General features: G+C 41.3%; 1 protein-coding gene across 6 annotated transcripts in view; it reads right to left on the bottom strand.

Moving 5' to 3' along the window:
- The window catches only part of BEND7 (BEN domain containing 7), a 73704-nt gene that overhangs the window by 12932 nt on the left and 38056 nt on the right, over window positions 1–22716 (bottom strand). For 2 of the 6 annotated variants that reach the window (XM_075124538.1, XM_048836570.2), the window contains exons 7-9: window positions 21293–21412; window positions 11371–11418; window positions 3893–5987 (exon numbers count right to left, since the gene is read on the bottom strand). In XM_075124538.1, coding sequence (XP_074980639.1) covers window positions 5926–5987; window positions 11371–11418; window positions 21293–21412 — 230 coding nt within the window. In that variant the 3' untranslated portion in view covers window positions 3893–5925. Of the gene's footprint in view, window positions 1–3892; window positions 5988–11370; window positions 11422–21292; window positions 21413–22716 lie in introns of those variants that run through there. The other 4 variants (XM_075124537.1, XM_048836569.2, XM_075124539.1 and 1 more) reach the window with 3 other exon arrangements.

Below are 22716 nucleotides of genomic sequence, written 5' to 3'. Positions count from 1 at the left end.
CATGCATGCGAATCGGGCATCAAAGTTGTGAAATGAGCTACAAATGCAGTTAAAAATAAGCAATTCAAAAGTTTAATGAATTCGGGGGGGGGGGGGGAGGGTGCCAAAGACGCTCCTCCCCTGGGGTGCCATTTAGTCCAGGGCTGGCCCTGCCCGTACCTGCAGGTAGCTGGGGAGCAGAACAAGGGCAGCAGCTTCAGCATTTGTTACTGAGCATGCTCAGTTGATGTGAGCATGCTCAGTACAAGCCAAGCAGCAACTGCGGGGGGTGGGGGTGGGGCACGTGACTTCGCATGCACCTCCCCCCCATGTATTGCCTCTGCTAGCCAGGCTGTGAAAGATTCCCTGGGTGGCATGTAAAAAGGAGCACCAGGCCAAACGCAAGCCCCCATTCTTTGCAGACATGTTCCCCAGAGCGTGAACCGCCATTTGTCTGGGTTTTGGTGAGCATCTGTGTGGCCAGACTTTGTTTGCGCACCCAGTCTCAGCTGCGACAAAACCATCGATTTCCTCGAATAGCTAAGGCTTTGCACAGGGTCGGGGCTGACAGAGCAGGAGTTCATCATTGCTACAGCTTTGGAATTGGCTTGCTCTGGAGTGTTTCATGAAAGGGGGTCTCTCCAATGGCCACCCTACTGACTGACAGCTCTGCCTTTGTTCCAGTGAGTGAAGGAATCTCCTCACCGTCAGGTCTGGTTCTATGGCAATAATCACTAGTTCTTATAATAACAGCAACATCACCACCACTTAATGTTCCTGTTTAGTGCTTTCCAACTGGAGATCTCACAGCAGTCTGCAAAAGGAAGATAATTATGATGACACCAGGCTGTTCTAGCTAGTGCACTTCTTCGGTAGATCTCAAAGCATTTTACAAAAGAAGTCAGTATCATTATCCCCAGTTTTTTTTTTTTTTTTTAACAAATGGGGAACTGAGGCACAGAGCAGAAAATAACTTGCCCAATGTTGCCAGCAAAGCAGTGGCAGAGCTGGAACTTGAACCCATTGTGCCAGATGTGGCAATTTCCTGCAATATCCTTGAAAAACCCTTATTGAGTTAAGTTGAAACATTTTAGGGGTCCGTTGTATTTAATGCAAAGGTTATCTATTATTGTGGGCCAGGATTATGTGTCTCTTTAGGGAGGAGAGGTGATGTGAACACAGGGAAGTGTTATGAACCTCAAAGGACTGTCCTGAACAATGGGCCAGACAGGAATGGAGTTTTGGGACACTGTCAAGTGATTTGCCTGGGGAACCTCTAGAGGGAGGTGAATGCAAATTCCCCACCTCCTGTTAAGCAAACCCAGCCCCTTTCGGAGCTAGGCCTGGAGAAGAGGACCATAGTCTGATGATTACTTGTTCCCAAAGGCTCAATATCAGACGCCAACCTGTATAAAGGAAAAACTGAGCTATTCATTGAGGTGCTAGTTCTGAGCTAAAGCTGGCATGAACTGACCACAGAGAAACCCCTTTGTGGGGTTTGAAGGACTGACTCCTATCAGAGCCCTTGTTGGAGATGGGGTGATCTCATTAGCATACTTTTAGGTTCTTTTGTTTTGATATATTTTCTCTGCAATGCTTTCACCTTAGGAATAAATATGCTTGCTTAGAAAGAGCTGTGAGATAACCTGTGACTGTTGGCAATTACACTGTTCAGAGCCTTCCGAGAGAAAGCAAAGCACAGACGCTGGCCTCTCCAGCAGTCTGGCTTGGTGGGAATATCACACTGTAGGCAGAGAACTGCAGCCTGGAAAATACTCCAGTCAGGAGGGAGAGAGAAACAGGTTTCACCCAAGAGAGGTGATAGCTGGGGAGTCTGAAGCCTACAGTGGGTGCCCTTGCTGGACCATGGAGAGAAAATGCAGGTGCAGATGACCTAATCTATGACACCCAGATCTCCTGAATTCCAGTGCAGTGCTTTATCCCCTGGACCTCATCACCTCCTTTTCCCAGCTAAGAAGAAATTCCTTTTCCAATATGAAATCATCAGATTCTGGTAGAGCTGGTGGGAAGTTTTGAACCCTCCTGCCCCCCACACAAATTAATTCTATGAAATTTACGACTGATGTGTTTCTTTGTCCAGCTCTTGAATTGTTCTCAGGTGCTGTGGAGTAGATCCGAAGAGTGTGAAAGTTTATCTTCATACAGTTTTTCTAATATCCCAAAGGCTCAGACAGCCTTTTCCTCTGAACCAACACGCCAAAGGCATTTACACTTCAGATGGTTTTCTTCTGGTCTTGCAATTAATACATTTTTTATAAAGCTCAGGCTCGAGTTTCCTTTTATGTTACAGAGAGGATATCCTTTTCCTGTTAAACTGCACAAGGATTTTCCCCCAAAGTAATAATCTCTAGTGTCCTGTAAATAGCTTAGATGAACATATTAGTCAAATGACAAGGCACTGGTCGCTGACGTTTTAATTGAAGCACCGGTGGCTAGCTTGTTTGCTAGCACTTACATAGCCGTCTCAACTGTGTGAAATGGCAGCCCTACAATAACATTTGATATTTATTTGTATAGTAAATAGCAAGATTGACCATGCATTGGCTTTTGATGGTATAATGACAACACTGGTCATGTAGCTTAAGCTCCAATTTAGGTTTTGTAAAAATATTTTTAGAAGTTTACATTTCATATTTAGATACATTTAAAAACAAAGGATGACAAAATTAAAACAAACTCAAATCACACTGAGACAACCTAAGTAGTACAGCACAGGGCAGTTCAGCAAAGTTACTAATGTGTTTGTGATTTGTTCCATCAAGCTCGATGAGCATTCATGGTAGGAGTTATGAAATACATTTGGATCGGAAACCAATTTAATTACCTGGAAGACCGAAGTGAACACAGCTAAACAATTTTTAAAAAGATATTCTACAATTAAAAGTCATTTAACGGATTCAAGCTCTGTACAGGCATGCAAGATTTCAGAAGCTCAATGCAACCTCTGAGATCTATAATGGAATGACCATGAGACGTTTTACTATACAATTCCTCACAGGTGCTACTATATAAAATAGACAAGGTGTGGCTGGCTGCACATTCATTTCAATAGGCCATTGTAATTGATTGATTATTACTAATGAACATGTTTTCACAGGAAATATTTTCTATGGCTAAACAATGTTTGATGAGGTGTGATACAGTAGAACCTCAGAGTTACAAACACCTCGGGAATGGAGGTTGTTCGTAACTCTGAACAAAATGTTAGGGTTGTTCTTTCAAAAGTTTACAACTGAACATTGACTTAATGCAGCTTTGAAACGTCTATGCAGAAGAAAAATGCTGCTTTTAACCATCTTAATTTAAATGAAACAAGACAGAAACTGTTTCCTTACCTTGTCACATTTTTTTTTAAACTTTCCCTTTATTTTTTAGAAGTTGACATTTAACACAGTACTTGCTTTTTTTTTGGGTGGGGGTGGGGTCTTGGCTGCCTGATTGCATACTTTCAGTTCCAAATGAGGTGTGTGGTTGACCGGTCAGTTCATAACTCTGGTGTTCTACTGTAATAAGTTATGAAGACATATGTTGTAGCCGCTACTTTTGCATTACGAATACTGGTTTGTCTTTCCTATGTGTTGTTTCCATAGAAGCGGAGCTTAACCTTTTAAGTGAAGATTATAAAGGCGACTAATTCAATTAAAATTAGACTTCAAGCATATCAGCACTTAATACTTATGAGATTTCATATAGCCATTTTTCTGATTGGCAGGCGAAATAGTTCAAAATTCAGGTAGTTGGGAAAATCTTATTGCTATGGGTTTTTCCATAAGCTTCCCTGCAAATGCCATTTTTTTGTACAAGGCTGTTAAAATATTAATAAAGATCTTTGAATTAACAGGTACCCCCTTCTGAAATACGGACATCTAGTACATAACACAGAAGACACATGTTCAATTAAAGTAATTTATTGTGGGTTTTTCTTTTCTGAACTGACAAAGAGGGTTTTCCCAGAGATTGGTAACACAACACAACATTATACACCATTTCACAACTAGCCCCTTGTTGTTTTATTAAGAACATAGTAATTTAAAAATATCTAAATATTTACATATTAATAAAACATATATACAGAAGATTGAGATGCTTTACCTAAACATGGAATGATTTTTCTAATAAACCCCATAAAAAGATTGCTGAAGAAAGTCTGAACAGTAGTCACAGTAAGTAAACACAAAATGCAATTTTTTAAAATTTACAAAATGTTGATTCCATCAGCTAAGGGTTGTGACATGTACCTGGCAGATTTGCTGCCCAGGCTGTAGATTGCCACAGCCCTGCTCAGAAATCCAGGCCAGGAGGGAAGCAGTCACATCAGCCTTTGAAGGAAATGCTCTTTAAGGTCTGCAGTGCACATTCGATATAGTCCACAGTTTTAAAGAGAACATCATCACCTTTAATCGTACATTTTTTTAAATGGGAGGGGAAAGATCAAAAGCCTGGTTTTCAATGGTGCTGAGAATCAGTAGCTCCTGTTGGCTTCAGTGTTATTTGCAGGCATTCAGCAGTTGTGACAATCAGGCTGCCTGTCTTTATGCTAGCTAATGATCATGACAAGTATTTCTTTGCGAAAAGCAGCAAAAAACTTTAAATATTTTGAAAACAGTCCCACTCTCTGTAATAGCACTTCTGTTAACACACTCGATAAAAAAGACCAAATAGTTTCAAGGAGCAAGCATCATGATGGGCTGAAAATATACAAAGGAAAACGAAACACGAAGGCAAAGGCTACTGCACTCTGTAGCGTTCCAGGAAAACGCACGCTATTAGTTAACTGGCTGGTGATCAATCTATCTGTGGGATAAGATAAGTTCTATATTTTTTCTCTCTATTTTTTTTTTAAAGTGAATTTAGTGCTGGTGAAGGTGCAGAGTTAAAGGTGCAGAGGGCAGCAGGAGATGTTGCATAAGGAGCAGCAGTGCAATTTTCCCCACCCTGCCACATCAGTAAGCCTCAGTCCTGACCTAAAGGGGCCGCTTATAGGGTGAGAGGGTAGTTCAATCACTTGGTCAATTCACTCATCCTAACTGCTGAGACTGACAATAGAGTGCCAGTAAATGGCGGTGGTTTGTACAGGTTTTCAAACCGTGGTCTGTGGATGAGTAGACTCCATGAACCCTTTTCCTGGTGGTCTACAAAATAAAATGTTTTGAGAACCAGGCAGTGGGGGATTCGGAGAGGCTGGAGAGGAGGTGGGGCAGGAAGATTTTATGAAGTGAAAATGCTGGAGAACCACTGCACCAGAAACTGGCTGGGAACTCCAACTCCTTTCACAAACACATTCTGTATACTATCCACTAAAACGGACATTATCAGCATGTACCCTGCTCTAGTCTCCCTGTGGTCAAATACAGTGTGAGCATTGTTATTTAGACAGTGTAGGACAGGCAGTTTGTACCATCTCTCTTCAAACATAGTCAAATGGTGAGCAAAAAGGAAAAGTGGGTCTTCCGAACAATAGGGGACTAACCAATCCCCCTAACCAAACATTCTTATTAGCTTCCTGGACCCATGAAGGGGGGAGATTCCATCACAGCTCCCTGAACTGTTTTATTTTACTTCTGTATAATTGAAGATGAAATACAGTTAGCATGCATACAATCATGTGGGAAAATACAATCATGAAGAAAAACAAAGGCAAGGGAATTTATTCAGTTGCAGTGGATACCACACTAATTAGACAATGTACTGGATATTGAAAAAAAATCATTTCTAATTATGATGGAAAATCTTGAAACAATTTGGTGGCTTTATTATCCCATGTTTCATTAAAAATAGGTGAAAACGCAAACTTGAAGGGAAAACTGCACGGAACATCTCACACCTTGAAGTATGCTGAAATGCCTACACGGATCTTGCAGGAATGCCATTCAAACTGAAGGATGTTTATATCTGCTAATGAAACATTGAGGCAGAAAGTAAAATTTAAGCAGAAAAATCTGGTTTTGAGTCGACCAGCTTATCTGTTGTGATCTCAAGAATGCTACCTGAAGAAAGAGAGGATTTAAATAAATTAGAAAAAATTATACCAATTCAGTTATTTCCTAAAATTGTGTTCCAAATTAACCTACATGAGTTAAGTAGTCAGAGACTCAAATATAGAACTTGTGAGGTTGCTGAATTATCTGTGTGTTTAGATGGCCATTGTTGGGTATCAGTTTAGTTGTCTAAAAAAAGATCCTATTATATATTGAATTTGTGAATAGAGGTTTTGCTAGCAAAATGCAGAACACATGAAGTGAGGTGTAAAGTGTTAGAATATCGTACAAACTGCACTACAGTGCTTAGATCTTTGAAGTTATATGGCTCTAAAGAGGTGAACAAAGCACCACATGAATTTTAAGCCTACAGTATGTACTCTGGGTTGTTCTTTGGAAAACTTGAAAAATCATGATACTGTAAATGCATATGGTAGAATAAAAACCAGAGATAAGTTGCATGATTATATCACATCTTTTTTTAAACCACATTAAAGTATATTTTTAAACAGAACAATGGAAGATGGACAGAAGAATTACAACTATAGAAGTAAGAACACAGCGTGTATACGAGACAGACATCAATCAGTGTAAGAGGCAAATACAACAAGATGAAAAGGGAGGACTTGTAGAATCATGCACTGAAAGGATAAAGAATTATATTACAATAAAGGGATTTATATTTAAGGGTTTGAAGAGGTTTCTAAGCATTTTCTTCACATTGTATTCCAAGAGAAAAGGAGGCAGCCCATACAGGATTGGCTCATAGTTATTTTCTTATCTGTTTCTTTAGCAAGAGATTGTTCCCATCTTTTCACAAAGCTGTATCTCCCTGGGACCCAAAGACTGGGATTTGTACTCCTATTAGTGGTCTCAAATTCTTTCACAGCTTGAAATTCACTCCAGTGCAGAGTGCTGGGGCTTAAAGAGGACCTTGTAGCATCCCTGGACATACACATCCTTAGTGTGTAATGTTTTGGCTAAAGATATATAACCACCAGTGCTGAGGTTGGCTTAGATTTGTTCCCGTTTGATATTTTAGGAAAGTGAGTCAGACTGGTGTTAATCCTCACTAATTCCAAATATGCAGTGTAAATCATATGACAGGATCAAAACTCTTTTGTCATAGCCACTATTCCTTAAGTAGGAAAGTTAAAGATCCTAATGGGGTGCCCTATATTCACTCTGCTCAATGTTTATCCAACATCTGTCATGGTCTCCACACCACCAAGATACCAATCAGGGTCACTGGCTGCCTGGTCTCCCTCAATACAGGTCCCTACAGTTTGGATTTTGGCAGGTCCTAGGCTGTCTTTGCCTATGCTGAAGCAAATATGTAACTCTACCAATATTTTCTAGGGGACCCTAATCACAAAGTTTGAAACAAAACCCAAGTTTTTGATAAGTTAAAATTTAACAGCCATAATTCTTCTGGTTCACTTTCAAGGTCTCCCAGTTCATTAAATCCTTTAAGCAGAAGGGAATAATTAGCATCAAAGATACTTTTTAACCACAACACGATTTGTGCTCCTAAACACAGAAATATGGCTAGGCAAAAAATCCTTCCTTGGTTTTAGGATTTAAAAATAATGAAAAATAATGAAACCTTTGGATGTCATATTATCTTAACACAGGAAATCGTATGTCCAGGATTTCCCTAACTGTACGCACAAAGGCTAAGGGATCTAAACCCCTCTGTATACTGGGATTCCTCAGCCTGTATCCCCCATGTTCAGATTTTTTTAATTTTTTCCGCAGGGACAAAGAAAGGGGTGAATGGGCACCTCTGAGTCATCCCTCTATGCAGCTTAAAGACATCTGATTTGTCCATGTTTATCCAAACCTTATTCAATTCACTTGCTCTGGACTCTCTTGTGTCCCAATTTTGTCCAGTTCTTGGATACCCAGGTAATAAACGTTTTAAATATACACACCATAAATAGATTCAGCATCCCATTCTTGCTCCCAGTCCCACTTCCTGCAGCACTCCCTTCAAGTAATCCTATTCAAACTCTGTGTCAAAGGTTTTCTCTACATCATGGAAGACTAACATAATCAGTTTGCCCTTGACCATTATTGATTTATTATTTGTCTTATGGTACTGGGATTTAACTGGGAATTGGTCCTGCTTTGAGCAGGGGGTTGGACTAGATGACCTTCTGGGGTCCCTTCCAACCCTTATATTCTATGATTCTATGATTCTATGATTCTACTGCCTTGAGGCCCCTCCAGAGATCAAGGCCCCATTGTGCAGGGCACTGAACAAACACACAGTACGAGAGCGCCTCTTCCCCAGACAGCTTGCAATTTAAACACACAAGCCAGCTGAAAAGATCACATCCGAGACTCTCCTTAAATGATCCGCCAGTGACATCTCTGCTGAAAACCAGCTATTGTACAAGGGAATCTAATCTACAGGTGAGGATCGCTATAAAGGTTATATCGACCTTCTTTACCAGCCTCCTCGATGGAAGGCATCTATTTTGGCTCCCTACTTCAGTAACCTTTATTATAACTACCATAATTATATTGGCTGTATATCACTTAAACTGATTTAGTCCCAAGAATGGTATAATATTAACTACTGATACATTATATAAAGAACAGGAGTACTTGTGGCACCTTAGAGACTAACGAATTTATTAGAGCATAAGCTTTCTTGGGCTACAGCCCACTTCATCAGATGCACAGAATGGAACATATAGTAAGACTATATATATATATATATATATATACACACACACACACACACATACAGATAAAAGAAAAGGAGTTATTGTGGCACCTTAGAGACTAACCAATTTATTTGAGCATAAGCTTTCGTGAGCTACAGCTCACTTAATCGAAAACCTGGATTTGTGCTGGAAATGGCCCACCTTGATTATCATACACATTGTAAGGAGAGTGATCACTTTAGATAAGCTATTACCAGCAGGAGAGTGGGGTGGGGGGAGAGAAAACCTTTTGTAGTGATAAACACCCATTTTTTCATGGTTTGTGTGTATAAAAACATCTTCTGTATTTTCCACAGTATGCATCCGATGAAGTGAGCTGTAGCTCACGAAAGCTTATGCTCAAATAAATTGGTTAGTCTCTAAGGTGCCACAAGTACTCCCTTTTCTTTTTGCGAATACAGACTAACATGGCTGTTACTCTGAAACCTGACATAAAGATACGTTCGAAGTTATCATACAAACTGTGAGAGGCTAATTAGTTAAGATGAGCTATTATCAGCAGGAGAAAAAAATCTATATCTTACTATATGTTCCATTCTATGCATCCGACGAACTAGGCTGTAGCTCATGAAAGCTTATGCTCTAATAAATTTGTTAGTCTCTAATGTGCCACAAGTACTCCTGTTCTTTTTGCAGATACAGACTAACACGGCTGCTACTCTGAAACCTGTCATTCTATAAAAGTCACTTGTACATATATAATAATGTGTGAAATTCAAATGCTTGGCTGAAAGCCTTTGGAGTTCACCTTTTTTCCTTCCACACACACAATCTGAAAAAGAAAATGACTATTCCACTGTCAATTTAGGCATCCTCCCACAGATCCCAGGGAGATATATATACTGCAAGACAAATATTAAGCCTTAGAATTGTGCACACATGCATATTCAAAGGTATATGGGCATGCAGTCTGCACACATTCAAAAATACACACTGGAAATCTTGCAGAAAAGAGAATAAGATCCCCAGGATGGAAATCTTCTCTCTTTACTAATGTGGCTGTCTCAATGCATCACATTCATTTTCACCAATAATGTAAGATGTGAAATACTGTAGAAACCACATTAGGCTCCAATAAAATAATTCTGGTACTGAATAAATTTACCAGAGCAATGAAAAGATAACACTGCATAATAACATAACATTTATTAGGGTTCTCCTTTACTAGAATTGCTTCCATCCCTGATAACAGAAACAAACAGGATGTCACTTGGAAGAGACCTTTAAAACCAGAGCTTCCTGCATCTGTTATCAAACTAGTACCATGAAATGCTCAGTGGGTAGCTAAGAAAGCAGCACTGCAGCTCCAATCAGGTAGCATGTGCTCCCAGCCCCCCATGAACAAGACTATAGCTGCTTGGTCCTGGTCCCCTTGGTCCTGGTCCTGCTCCTGAATAACTCCACATGGTCTGACAACAGGATTTCAACCACCAGTGCCTCACTGCTAGCAGTTCATGCTCCAACCCATAGCACCTCAGCACTGAGGATGTCTGAAGACCCATCACAAGCCTTATGTAGAGTTACTGGGAAGATAGTGGGCTGGGTCAAGTGTCGCAATACTGCTCTCATGACCACCACAGAGTGTTTGTAGGGTACATTACAGCACTGTGGGGAGCTGCTGTTAAAGTACTGCCCTGTATATAGCAATTGCTAGCAGTAAACAGTCTACACTTATTCTTTACAGACATTGCGTGACTAATTTCCAAGGAGTCTTTTTCATTAGTATTCACTATATTGTATTAATCTGAGGGAGAAACTGTAAACCCAAGGTCCTGATCATTCAAGACTTTTACCACATTTTTCTCGGGTCTAGCGGTATTAAGCTGCATCTTGGTGAAATTTTAAAACACAGGTAATTACCATCTATATAGTCAAGATTTTCAAAAATGATTAGTTATTCTGAATGCCCAACTTGGAACACCTGATTTTCGGAGGATATGTGCTCAGCACTTTCTAACAGTCAGGTCCTGGTAGGGTATCTCAAGTGCAGCACTCAAAAAAAATCACCAAAAAAAATCTTGGCCTACCTACTTAAATTCCAACCAGAAGTTTCAATTGCACATGGAAATCTTCATCAGTTCCTGCCCTAGACTGTTGCATAGTACTGCTGTTTGCTGTTAAACAACTGTCATGTTTGACTCAAGGGGTGGGTGCATTTTGAGGGAATGGGGTGGGGTTAAAAGTGATCCTTCCATATCAGATAAAGAGCTTTGCAATCCCTTTGTAAACACAAGATATTATTGCTAGTAGTACACCAATGCAGAACTGAAATACACTATGATACAAATTACTTTGCCAGTCCTTGGAAGTAATGTTGTGTCAAGAATTTTGAAAGTACCCAGAAATATCATGAATGAGCACAAGTGGCCATCTGGAGTCATGAAGATCACTTACAGGTTTGTGTCACTTAGCCGTTACTGTCAAACTGGAGGTTTTATGAATAGGAAATCAAGGGAAAAATAGTGAAATTCTGGTGCATGTTCTCACTCTCTCTCTTTTTTTTTTTTTCAACCACTAGGCATTCAAATCTTAGACATCTGGGCCTTGTATGCAGATTACCCAGACTGTATATGCCATACCTAGAATATTGAAAACTGCTTTATGCAAAATAAATAAATAAAGAAGTGGAACCTGATAAAAAACTTAATGCATTTTACCTGTTTGCAGTAGAGAAATGTCCAGTTTCTCATCGCAGTCAGTCGTCTCTGCTGATTACAAATATAAACAAGAAATCTCATTACTTTTACTGAATAAAGGAATATGATTAAAAAGCTACATAGAGTGCTTTTGCATTTTCTATCTACACTTCTCATGTGCAATTTGCTAGCATCCAGTTAAACAGTCACTGCTTGTGCGAAAATGTCATATAATAAAAATGCAAACTTAGGAAAGGTAGTCTGGGTATTAATTTGCAGTTGTGCTGGCCATTGGATGGGAGTAATACACTGCCCCCTTGAAGAACTCAAACTCCTGCTGATATAGGAACCTTACAATAATTTTGTAAATTTAACGTAACAATTGCCATCCCAGATCAGACCAGTGGTAATACTGACCCTGGTATTCAGTCTCCAGTGGTGGCCAGTATCAGATGCTTCACAGGAAGGTGCAAGAATCCCCGAATGTGACCACTATGTAATAGCCTGCCCAAAGTGATTTTTTTTCCTAACCCTAATCAGTTTGGGCCAGATTTACAAAAAGATTTAGGCACCTAAAGATGCAGACTGGAACCTACTTGGGTAGATTAGGCCCCTAATTCCCACTGAAAGTCAATGGGAGTTAGGTGTCAAATTCACTTGGGCACTTTTGTAAAACCCAGTAGGTTTTATCAGCATCTTTAGGCACCTAAATCCCTTTGTAAATCTGGCCCTTAGTTGCTGGCTTATGTCCTGAAGCATGAGAATTTACAAGACTGATCAAAAGCCCACTGAAGCCAAAGAGAGTCTTGTCAGTGACTGCAGTGGGCTTTGGATCAGGCTCTACACCCCATCTAATGTAACTTCAGATGTTCTCATTACACACACAAATTTCTACATCTTTTTTGAACACTGCTAAGATTTTAATCTCTAGTGGCAAGAAGAGTAAGCAGGAGCTCCAATACACCATCTCTGTACTATTATTTCATGTACCACTCCTTATATATTGATATTTATATTTTTTTTCCCCAAGAGGATCATGGTCATAAAGCAATGGGTACATTCCCACTGTAGTGTGCCCCCGACTTCGCAGATATCAAAAACTGGCCAAAGTAATACAGATATATTGAACAACCAAATTCAGTGCATGTCCTTAACTGGGTCATTTGTGCTGATTACCCTTAACAGTAGGTTGATCAGATAGCAACTGTGAAAAAATGGGACGGGGTGGAGGGTAATAGGTGCCTATATAAGAAAAAGTCCCAAAAACCGGGACTGTCCCTATAAAAATGGGACATCTGGTCACCCTACTTAACAGTGTTGTCAAACAGCACCAAACTCACTGAAAACAAGAATTAGTTTACTTTTTAAATAGCTGAAGGTATTAAAGCACTATGACTTGCTCAGAGCCAACATTAAACAGCCTATTTCAGAGCCCTCATCCAGTGAGCTCCCTTGGCTCCCAACAGAAGATGTTTCAGATGACTATCGGGGAAGCATGTCAAGCTAAGTTCAAGTTCACAAATTAGTAATGAACACCTTGACCCTACAAATGCTGAGGCAGATCACCCTTCCACATTCCATTCTAAACAGGAAGATGTGGTTTGCCTTCAAACACCACATCCATTGGCCATGAGCCAAATCATACTTGTCTTGACTTCAATGAGCCTACCTGCATGACAAGGCAAGCAGGATTAGACCCTCTCATTGGAATTTTGAAACTCTCTTATATTCTTTGTTTAGAAATAGTTTGGTAACTGCTGTAAACACTCCTGTAGCCATGTCCTTCAGACCTTTTTCCAAAATCACTTTGCTACTGCGGAATGTACCTGTCTGGTAAATGTGCACCTGCTATTTTGCTGCTTGCACAGAAGCATGTATGTGCAGGAATGAAGAGGTTAATAGAGAGGTTGCCCTTATTAGTTCTGCTGTCTTTATTCTACTTAATCTAGATAAAATACTGGCCGGGAATGCATAATGTTACTCCTGTGATTCCCATCCAACATACTATCTGCCCTTGTGTCTGCTGCTAAACATAAATCAGCACTAGCAAGGATCTGCTATCTCACAAGACACAGATGCCTTGTGCATTAATTATATCATGAAGAGAGGACCAGAGAAAGCAGAGGACTGAGAGGAGGGGCAAAGACACAAACAGAAGGGGAGAAGAATACCACATGAGACATAGGAAGATGCGGTAATGATGGAGTGGAGGTCTCAACACATGGGTGGGAGAGACAGCACAGTCCAGCATGGATTTAATATTGTTAAAAAAATTTCTCCTCTCGCCCCCAGCATTTTCCATTGTAATCAGGCAATGTTTAAAATAAACAATAGTACAATGATGCAACTACTACCATCATGTCAGGTGACTACTTCACACCAATCACACCTGAAAAGTTTGAGCAGATTTCATAGTGCCGCTTCATTTTCCTTTATTATGTACAGTATTTAAAGGTTTTTGAGTTAATCAGTAAAATCATATTGCATGAAGAGCTCTTACTCACGCTGTGCTTTAGGAGCATTTAGTCATACTGTACCAGCATTCCTGTCTATATGGAGGCTTTTAGCAACATACTGCCATTAAATAATGGCTCAGATCCTTTTCAAGGCATGAAAAGGGAGAGAGGACTTATCACAAGAGATGTGTGGCTCATGCCCCATTTTTTTTATTATTGGAGATAGAGTGGAATAGCCAGAAGGTTTCGACGCAGAGATGATGAGAACAGCAGGGCTGTTTCCTGCTGAGACTAGCCCATTCATGGCCCTCCTTAAATCTCTGCGCCAACAGCTGCGTCTCTGGCTGTGTTGTCGCTGGCAGGTCCACTAACCACCTAGCCATATTCCCCTTTTGTAGCATGGCAAGACTACACGATGGGAGCTACTGCTGGTCAGGGCAGCTGTAAATCACAATGCAATTTGCATTGTAATTTATCCTGTTCTAAAAAGGGAAATGTATACATTTGATTTTCCCTCAACTTCATGTCCCTCTTTCCCTGGCCATACGCCCTTCTTCTCCAGCAGCTGCAGAGAGCTGAGCCTAGATGTTGTGGAGGGGATAAAACTGGCAATATGATCCAGTGCCCCAGAATGCATACAAACATGTGGATTTTTTTTGGCCATGCCAATTGTATGAAGTGGGACCAATAGTCAAAGGTGAAGAATATTATCATGCTATTTTATTTTAATTATAACTTCTATTTGTAACATTAACCTCAAAGTCTTTTTTCCTCCCTTGTGACAGCCAACTTGTGAAATTTGAAAAGACTGAACAAGGCCAATAAAAATTTAATGGCAATGACAGCTTTATTCTCAGATCTAGCAAATTAAAAGAAAAAACCCAAGTCTCAGATCTAAGGCAATAATCTAATGGGACTGAGAAAAATCCAAAGCAAAATAAGACTACTTCCAGTTATGAAAAAATGTTATAGCGGATGCTAACCTTAAATTAATTTCTATTTGTATTAGGATAACAACCTTTCAAAACCTACCCAGGAGAAGTTTTTTCTAGAGAGAGAACAGGGGTTTTTAAAAAACAGTTTGTTGATTAGCCTTCCCAGGCAGAGACTATTCTGTACCTAATTCTAGGAAATGAGCCAAATATGATAAATAAGGTTGAAGCTGGACAACATCTATGATCCTGTGATCAGAATATCATTTAATTTGAAAATACTCAAGAGGGTAAATACTAAAGAAAGCAGCACTAAAGCAGATCCTCCCCATCCATTTGCTGGAGTTCTCAAGGTATTACTGCCACAGACAGCTAGGGGAATACACTGGTGTTTACATCATTATCTTATCAAATTATTAAACCACAGGATTGAGCATGGAAGATTACACATGAACATAATTTGTCATCATTTGGACATGCAAATAGCTACTTGGCCTAAATAGAAAACCCAGTCAGAGGGTGGACTGAATGCATCAGAGGATTGGTAATGGAATAGAGAGCCTTTCCCTTTCAAGTCAGCAGTTCAAATTCAGCCCAACTCAGAAGGGGCCAAATGGCTTTTGGTGGCATTTGTGAAAAAAAAACAGTGGTCTCAAGCCTGTCCACACACAGTTTGTGCACCAGCTTAGCTAGAAATTGAATTAGTTAAATTGGTGCAACCCACCAATGTGGACACTCTTATATCAGTTTAACAAAATCTTAAACCAGTTTAGCTTAACTCAATTGCAAATAAGATCTTTAGGCACCTTGGAACTTAGGGCTTGGCTACACTTGCAAGTTAGAGCACATTAAAGCAGCCCCAGGCGCCCTAACTCCCAACCCGTCCACACTGGCAAGGCATGTAGAGCACCTGGACTCTGCAGCTGGAGAGCTCCTGGTAATCCACCTCCATGAGAAGCATGTTTGCTGCACCTTGGCTGAAAGGCCTGGGAGTCAGTGTGAACGAGGTGTTGCATTACTGCGCTCTGATCTGCCTCCGGAAACATCCCATAATCCCCTTAAGTCAAGTGGCCACTCTTGTCATTGTTTTGAATTCGGCTATAGGAATGAGGCTATCCCCTTTCAAAGCTCTGTTTCTGACAGCCGGCTGCTCATCTGCTCCAGGACAAAGCAACCATTACTGTGGAATGCTGCTTGCTGTGAGTGTGTGAGAGAGAGAGAGAGAGAGAGGGGCAAGGGGGACGGGGGTCTGCTGCTCTCTGAACTTACAAGACAGCATGCTGACACACTCAGCACCCCAAAAACCAACTCTCTCTCCCCCCACATACACACAACACACTCCCTGTCACACTCCACCACCTCCCCCCCATTTGAAAAGCACATTGCAGCCATTTGAATGCTGGGATAGCTACCACAATGCACTGCTCTCTGTGGCGTTGCAAGAGCTGCTGATGTGGCCATGCCAGTGCGCTTCCAGCTGACAGTGTAAATACAGGGCAGCACTTTCGCTGCTGCGGTCTTGGAAGGCTAGTTTAACTCCCAGCGCTCTACATCTGCAAGTGTAGCCATGCCCTTAGGATACGTCTGGGGAGTTATACATGGGGAGTTATTCCAGAATCAGAGCACCCACACATAGAGTTAATCAGGAATAGTCGTTCTTTAATTAATTACACACACTACCTCAATTTGAATAAATTTTTCTATGTAGACAACCCCTCTGATTTGGACTACACTGTTTATGGACTGATCCAACTATTTCAGTAGGGGGTGTGATTTTGTATGGAAACAGTTACATCGGTGGACACAGTTATACCAATAAAAAAGGTGTCTTACAGTTTATTCCTACACATGTATACAGCTATAACTATAGGGTTGTACTAGTGTAACTAAATCTGTTTCTATACCAGTATAGTTAAAGCACTACAAAAACTGTGTAGACCAGAGCTTAAACTGATTTAAGAGTGTCTGCACTAGAAGTTGCATAAATCAACTTAAAAATCAGGTGGGTGAGGTAATATCTTTTATTGGACCAATTTCTGTTGGTGAAAGAACACACGTTGCAAGAAACCAGGGTTTCCTGAACTCCCATTTCTGGCCTTCAAACAACACCCGCAGCCTCACTAAGCTTACCATCAGAAGTAAGCTACCCACAAGACCAGGACACACCAATTCAAAGTCAAGCCTGCCAGAGCAATAGATGCAAAACCTGCAGCCATATCTCCACTGCTGTGATGATCAATACTTCCCACAACATGCCTTTCACGATCCATGGTCCTACACATGACTATCACAAGGTGGTGTACTTCAGCCAGTGCATCAAATGCAAGAACAACAACTATGTGGGTGAATCTAGACAATCACTACACTCTTGAATGAACTCACAGAGAAAAATGATAAAAGACAAAAACACCCTATCCCGCCCCCGGGCGAACACTTTGTAGAAAATGATCACTCTACATCTGATCTCTCAGTCCTTGTCCTCAAAGGAAAGCTGCATAACACCTTCAAAACACAAGCCTGGGAGCTTAAATTCATAACTCTGCTAGACACCAAAAATCATGGACTCAATAGAGACACTGTCTCATGACAACAGTTTGTAACCCACTCTCTCTCCTTTGTCCTATGCCACAAAGATCTTAATTGCCAACTTCATTTTGAACAGTTTCTTGCAACTTGTGTAAACTCCTTATGCTTAACATCTGTTCCACCTTATATTGAACTGTGACACACTGATTACCTTTCCCAGTACTGAAGAATAGCTCTGCGGAGCTCGAAAGCGTGTCTCTTTCACCAACTGAAGTTGGTCCAATAAAAGATGTTACCTCGTTCACTTTGTCATTCTACTATCCTGGGGCCAACATGGCTACAACAACACTGTACATTTAAAAATCACACATTTAAGTAAACTGGTGCAACTGAGGCACAGTGAAGTCAATGGGAATGAATCACCTAAATACCTTTGTGGATATGGGCCTGAGAATTCAGACCAAACTCCAGTTTGTGTTCTAATGGCAAAGCATCCCCATCACAAAGCATTGCCTTTGGTACTAGGTTAGCAGCCTATACTCTCACTCCTGGAGAGTACAGACTGCTAACCTTGGTCTCTCCACGGCAGGTGGAGTGTGGGGGAAGCTTGCACGGCCAACACCAGCTGCATATCTGTGCTCCCTAATAATGTATGTCAGTCTCGGGGACCGCCAAATAGACCAGCACTTTTCCCAGGCACTACGTTCATTATGCAAAGTTTTAAAGCGAGAATAAAGAGATCTGGTTTTAAAACATGAAGCAGCATTTTGGAAGCAAGAAAGAAATTAGCCCCAAGGTGCTACAGCTCTGCTCTGAGAACTCTTTTGTTAGCATGTTGTGCTAGGAAGATTATTACATAGTTCTGTGATGATGTCAGAACTGAGGATGAAGTAAACAAGGAAGAAAAAAAAGCAACCACATATGGAAGATGAAATCCTGGCCTCACTGAAGTCAATGGAAGTTTTGTCATTAACTTGAAAAGGCCAGAATTTCACCTCCCGGCCTAGCTCTCCTCTCACTTACTCTACTTCTATTCCATTGACTTCAGTGGAATTACTCCCGATTTACAAGTTTAGAGATCTACAGACAGTTTTTAGTTTTAGTGCCAGTGTATGTCAATTAAGGGTGTAATTTTTTTTTTAAAAAATTGTTTTACCAGCACAACTCCTAGTAGGGATGAAGTTATACCAGTATATATTATTCCCCTTTCCATATGGGAATAGCAAAAAACTTGTATAAAGCATCGTTATACCAATATAACTGCATCCACTCTGGGCAGATAGCGCCACTTTAACTATACTGGTACAACCTGTGTATAGACAAGGCCTAAGCGAGAGGACAACCAGACCCAGAGAGATTGGGATGTAGGTGAAGGGCCAGTAGAAAAAAAATACAGTAGAATATAAGAAACAATGTAAAATAAAGAGCCTTTACAACAATTCAGCTTCCGTATAGTAACTGGAAAATGGGACTAATGGGTTACTGTATTTCTTTTCATTGTCCAGCCACACACTGGGTTGATTGGTTCTCATCTCTCGGCAGGCATAGTTAGTATCCCACTTAGTTTAGTATACTGGCCTCAGTTTCACTCATCTTTTCATAGGAAGCCTATTACCGCTAAGGCTGAGATGCAGCATTCTCCACTTAGGCTCCCCAATACTGGGGAAAGAGCATAGGTGGGGGCGGTTCCTGGTGGCCCCTCTTTAAAAGAAAACCTGTACAGTCACTGCTAACTCCCACGGTAGAGCTGCAGCCCTAGCTAACATCCTGGAGAGGCACACGAAAAAAAGCAAACAAGAATGTTGAAAATATATTCAAAACAAACTAAATCAAATTAGGTCAATGGAGTTATTCACAAAGTTCTGCATCTCTGCAGACACCCCAAGGGCCCCCAGTCTCTCTCCCTGCCTGCCTCCTTCACTGCACATATGAATCTATGAATCTTCATGTCACTGAAGAACTGCACCATAGTATATTTCTTCCAGTTGAGGAGGAATAGGTAGCCTTCTGAAGCCTCCATCAATGGTAGGAAAGGATGCTGCTGTGCAACAACAAGCAATCTGATGATTCTCACTAGCAAGCTCACCTCATAACCTCATGTTCAAGGGCAGAGAGTCGGCTTGATAGTCTAGGGGATTTGGTAAACTCACCTTTTTTGAAGAGGGGCATTATTTTATGCTAGCAAATGATCTGCACTTCTTTCCTCCTTTTTGTTTCTATTTCACCTCCTCCTTTCTTTTACACCCTTACACTTTTCTGTGTACTTCCCATGGTATTGACAGAACTGTGTGATAAAAGAATGCCTCAGCTTTTGCACAGTTACCTCAGATACTTGCCTAACCGAATGCTACAGACAAATCTCAGGACTGAAAATGTTGGCTCTTTGGTGCATGGATCCAGCAAACGGCAACAGTTCATTCATCTGCCATGATCTATCTCATACTCTTTGGCCAGCTGAATATTCAACCTTTAGAATTCACTATGGAATTTTTTAAAAAAAAGGGTAATACATAAACACACACAATTTCAACAGGTTAGAATAACTCCAGTTGGCCCAGAAGCCTAGAGCTTTATATTGCCATATCGGACACTTGGGTTCGGTGCCTCATCTAGTTCCTTGTTCCTTGTTCCTTAAACCAGCAGAAACAATGCACTTATTTGCAGCGAGGAGCAGGAAGAGAGAAAAAAAGAAAGCAAACTAAGGGCTTGGCTACACATACGTTTTATAGCGCTCTAACTTGCTGGCTCAGGGGTGTGAAAAATCACCCCCCTGAGCGCAGCAAGTCAGAGAGCTTTAAAGCGCTAGTGTAAACAGGCTCCGAGCGCAGGGAGCCGCGCTCCCAGCGCTCGGAGCTAATCCCCTGGTGGAGGTGGATTACCAGGAGCTCTGGGAGAGCTCTCTCCCGGCACTCGCGCGCGACCACACTCGCACTTCAAAGCGCTGCCGTGGGAGTGCTCCTGTGACAGCACTTTGAAGTTTCCAGTGTAGCCATGCCCTAAGAAAGGTGGCTGTAAGGAAGGGTTATTGGTGTGATGCAAATGATGTGCCTCACACAATGGGGGTCAGGTGCTAAGACTTCTGGGGACATATCCTATGCAGTGGCGGATTAGCCACTAAGCCAATGAGGCCCATGCCCAGGCCAATTGGGCACCCCCGTGTCCCAACCCCCTCCGCCAGGCGCTTCTGCCAGCGAGCGGGTATGTGGCATGGAGTCTTGCACCGCTCCGCCCACCCGGACCTCCTGCCAGGGAGTGGGGGAAGCTTGCGCCCTCCGACCCCGCTCCCCGGCAGGAGCACCAGGCGGGCGGAGCGGGGCAAGCCCCCGTGCCCCAATCCCCGTGCTGGGTGGGGCAAACCCCACACCCATTTCCCCAGCAGGAGTGCCAGTGGGAGGGGGGACTGCAAGTGGAAGGGGTGAGAAGGGGTCCCCACTTGCCCTGGCCCAGGGCCCCATAAAACAGTAATCCACCTCTGATCCTATGATTCTTTGGGCCGCAGTAAACTGAGCTCTATGATTCTCTCAGTGAATTGTGGGAGAACTTGTCTGTCCCTTTGGGCGCATGGGGGAGAATTGTGGAAAGGTACTGGAGGACTCTCAGCATTTGAGAAATTTAGCCTGTGTCCTCACTGAGAAGTGGGCAGGTTACCAGCACGAGTGAAAGCAGCCCCTAACCTCTAGTAGTCTATAGCCCCAGCTGGGAAGCTAGCTTAAAGCACCACTAAACTCAGGTGAGATGGCTGTGTGTATGGTGGACAGGAAGGGCTTAGAGGCAACACCTGAGAAAGAGTCTGACTTAACTCTAGAGTGAAGACATACTTTAAGACTATTACCATTCAAAACACCACATCTTGCATTCTAGCGGTAACATGCCAAAAGCGTACAGGCTTCATTTTCAGAGGTACTGAGCCCTCACAACGACAATTAAAGTCAAGGGGAGCAGTGGGTGCTCAGCTGACCTCTGAAAAACATCAGGCTCTATGACTTTAGTCTTATGCTAAGTTGCTATTTCGGACATTGTCATGCTCACCTGAGCCTCTTTTTAACCGTCTTCTTGCCAGTTTAATTTGATCCTGTAGAATCTGCACCCAGTCTCTGGGGCCAGGAAGTTTATCCACGTGGTTAGCAGTGCAATATTTTTCTGTGAAGACTAAAATAAAAGGTACCATTTTTTTAAAGTGTCTTATCAAAATTGAGAAGGAGGGGGGAAGAGGAGGAGGAGAATGAAAACAACAACAACAAAAAACTGAAGTTAAAGTGGCCAAAACTGGGAGGGCAAGGCCAGAGGTCAATTCAATGTTCTGTGTGTTTATCTTTAAAAATATTATTTTTTGCCTAGATACTATATTGATGAACTGCCTAAAAAAACCTGAGAAAGAGAGAGAATGTCTACATCTCATTTATGTCACATACAGAAAATCTGTAGTACAATAAATGGTGAACTTTGAACTAAGCCTCATGAGTGGTAGATATTTATAACTGCCGGTTCACCATATTCATTTTGGCATTAGTGGAGAACTGCAGGTCTCCTCCTGGGCCTTCTGGTCTCATGATCTTGTCTGTCAGGCTGCTAGCAAACAGGAGATATGAAGAAGTCCTAAACCTTCAGTGGGCATTTATCATATTGGCAAAATAGAAGAGGACCCTGAACTTTTATAAACATATATAAAAACAAACTGCTTTAAAGGGGACAATGTCGATCAGGTCCAAAACTTAGATTTTGTAAAAAACCAAGCTTTTACAGAGCCTAAAATACTAGATATATTTTCAAAAATTGTTGTAATTCCAATGACAAACAGATAAAACATTCCCCTGCTGTGTCTGCAAACCCTAACACATTGAACATTGAAAGCAAGAAATGAAACTGAGTATCAACAAAGGTGAAACTGACAAATTGTTTTCATTGTCCATCTGAGACAAAAGTAAATCAGAACATAAATAGTCAAAGTATTACTATGATTAACAATACTATTGCAGTAGTGGCCAGATCTCTCAAAATCTGGAGCATCAATATGTTAGGGCAATACACAGGAAGACATGGTCTCTGGCTCACAGTGCTTACAATCCAAGAGGATAAGTGATATATGAAGGATTTTATATATATATATATATATATATATATATATATAAATAAAATACACACACACACACACACACTCTTCAAAATATTAATAAATAAGTATAAAGAGTCAAAAAATAATGTATTTTTAAAATTATTTCAGTTTTAATAATGTAAGGCACTATTCACAATATACAGCTGTTTGTTTACAATCTATGGCCCCAATCCTGCAGTCTGATCAATGTGGGCATGGGGTAGCCCAACTGGAATCCACAGATGTCAACAGGGTCTCACATAGATGCGGTGGTCAGCTTTGCATGAATTGAAAGCTTTTTGGATCAGGGACTGTCTTTTTGTTCTGTGTTTGTACAGTGCCTAGAACAATGGGGTCGTGG

The sequence above is a fragment of the Caretta caretta genome, chromosome 1 (genome assembly GCF_965140235.1).
Source record: "Caretta caretta isolate rCarCar2 chromosome 1, rCarCar1.hap1, whole genome shotgun sequence".
Lineage (NCBI taxonomy): Eukaryota > Metazoa > Chordata > Testudines > Cheloniidae > Caretta > Caretta caretta.
The sequence above is the reverse complement of the archived record's forward strand: the minus strand, read 5'-3'. Positions and strand labels throughout refer to the sequence as shown.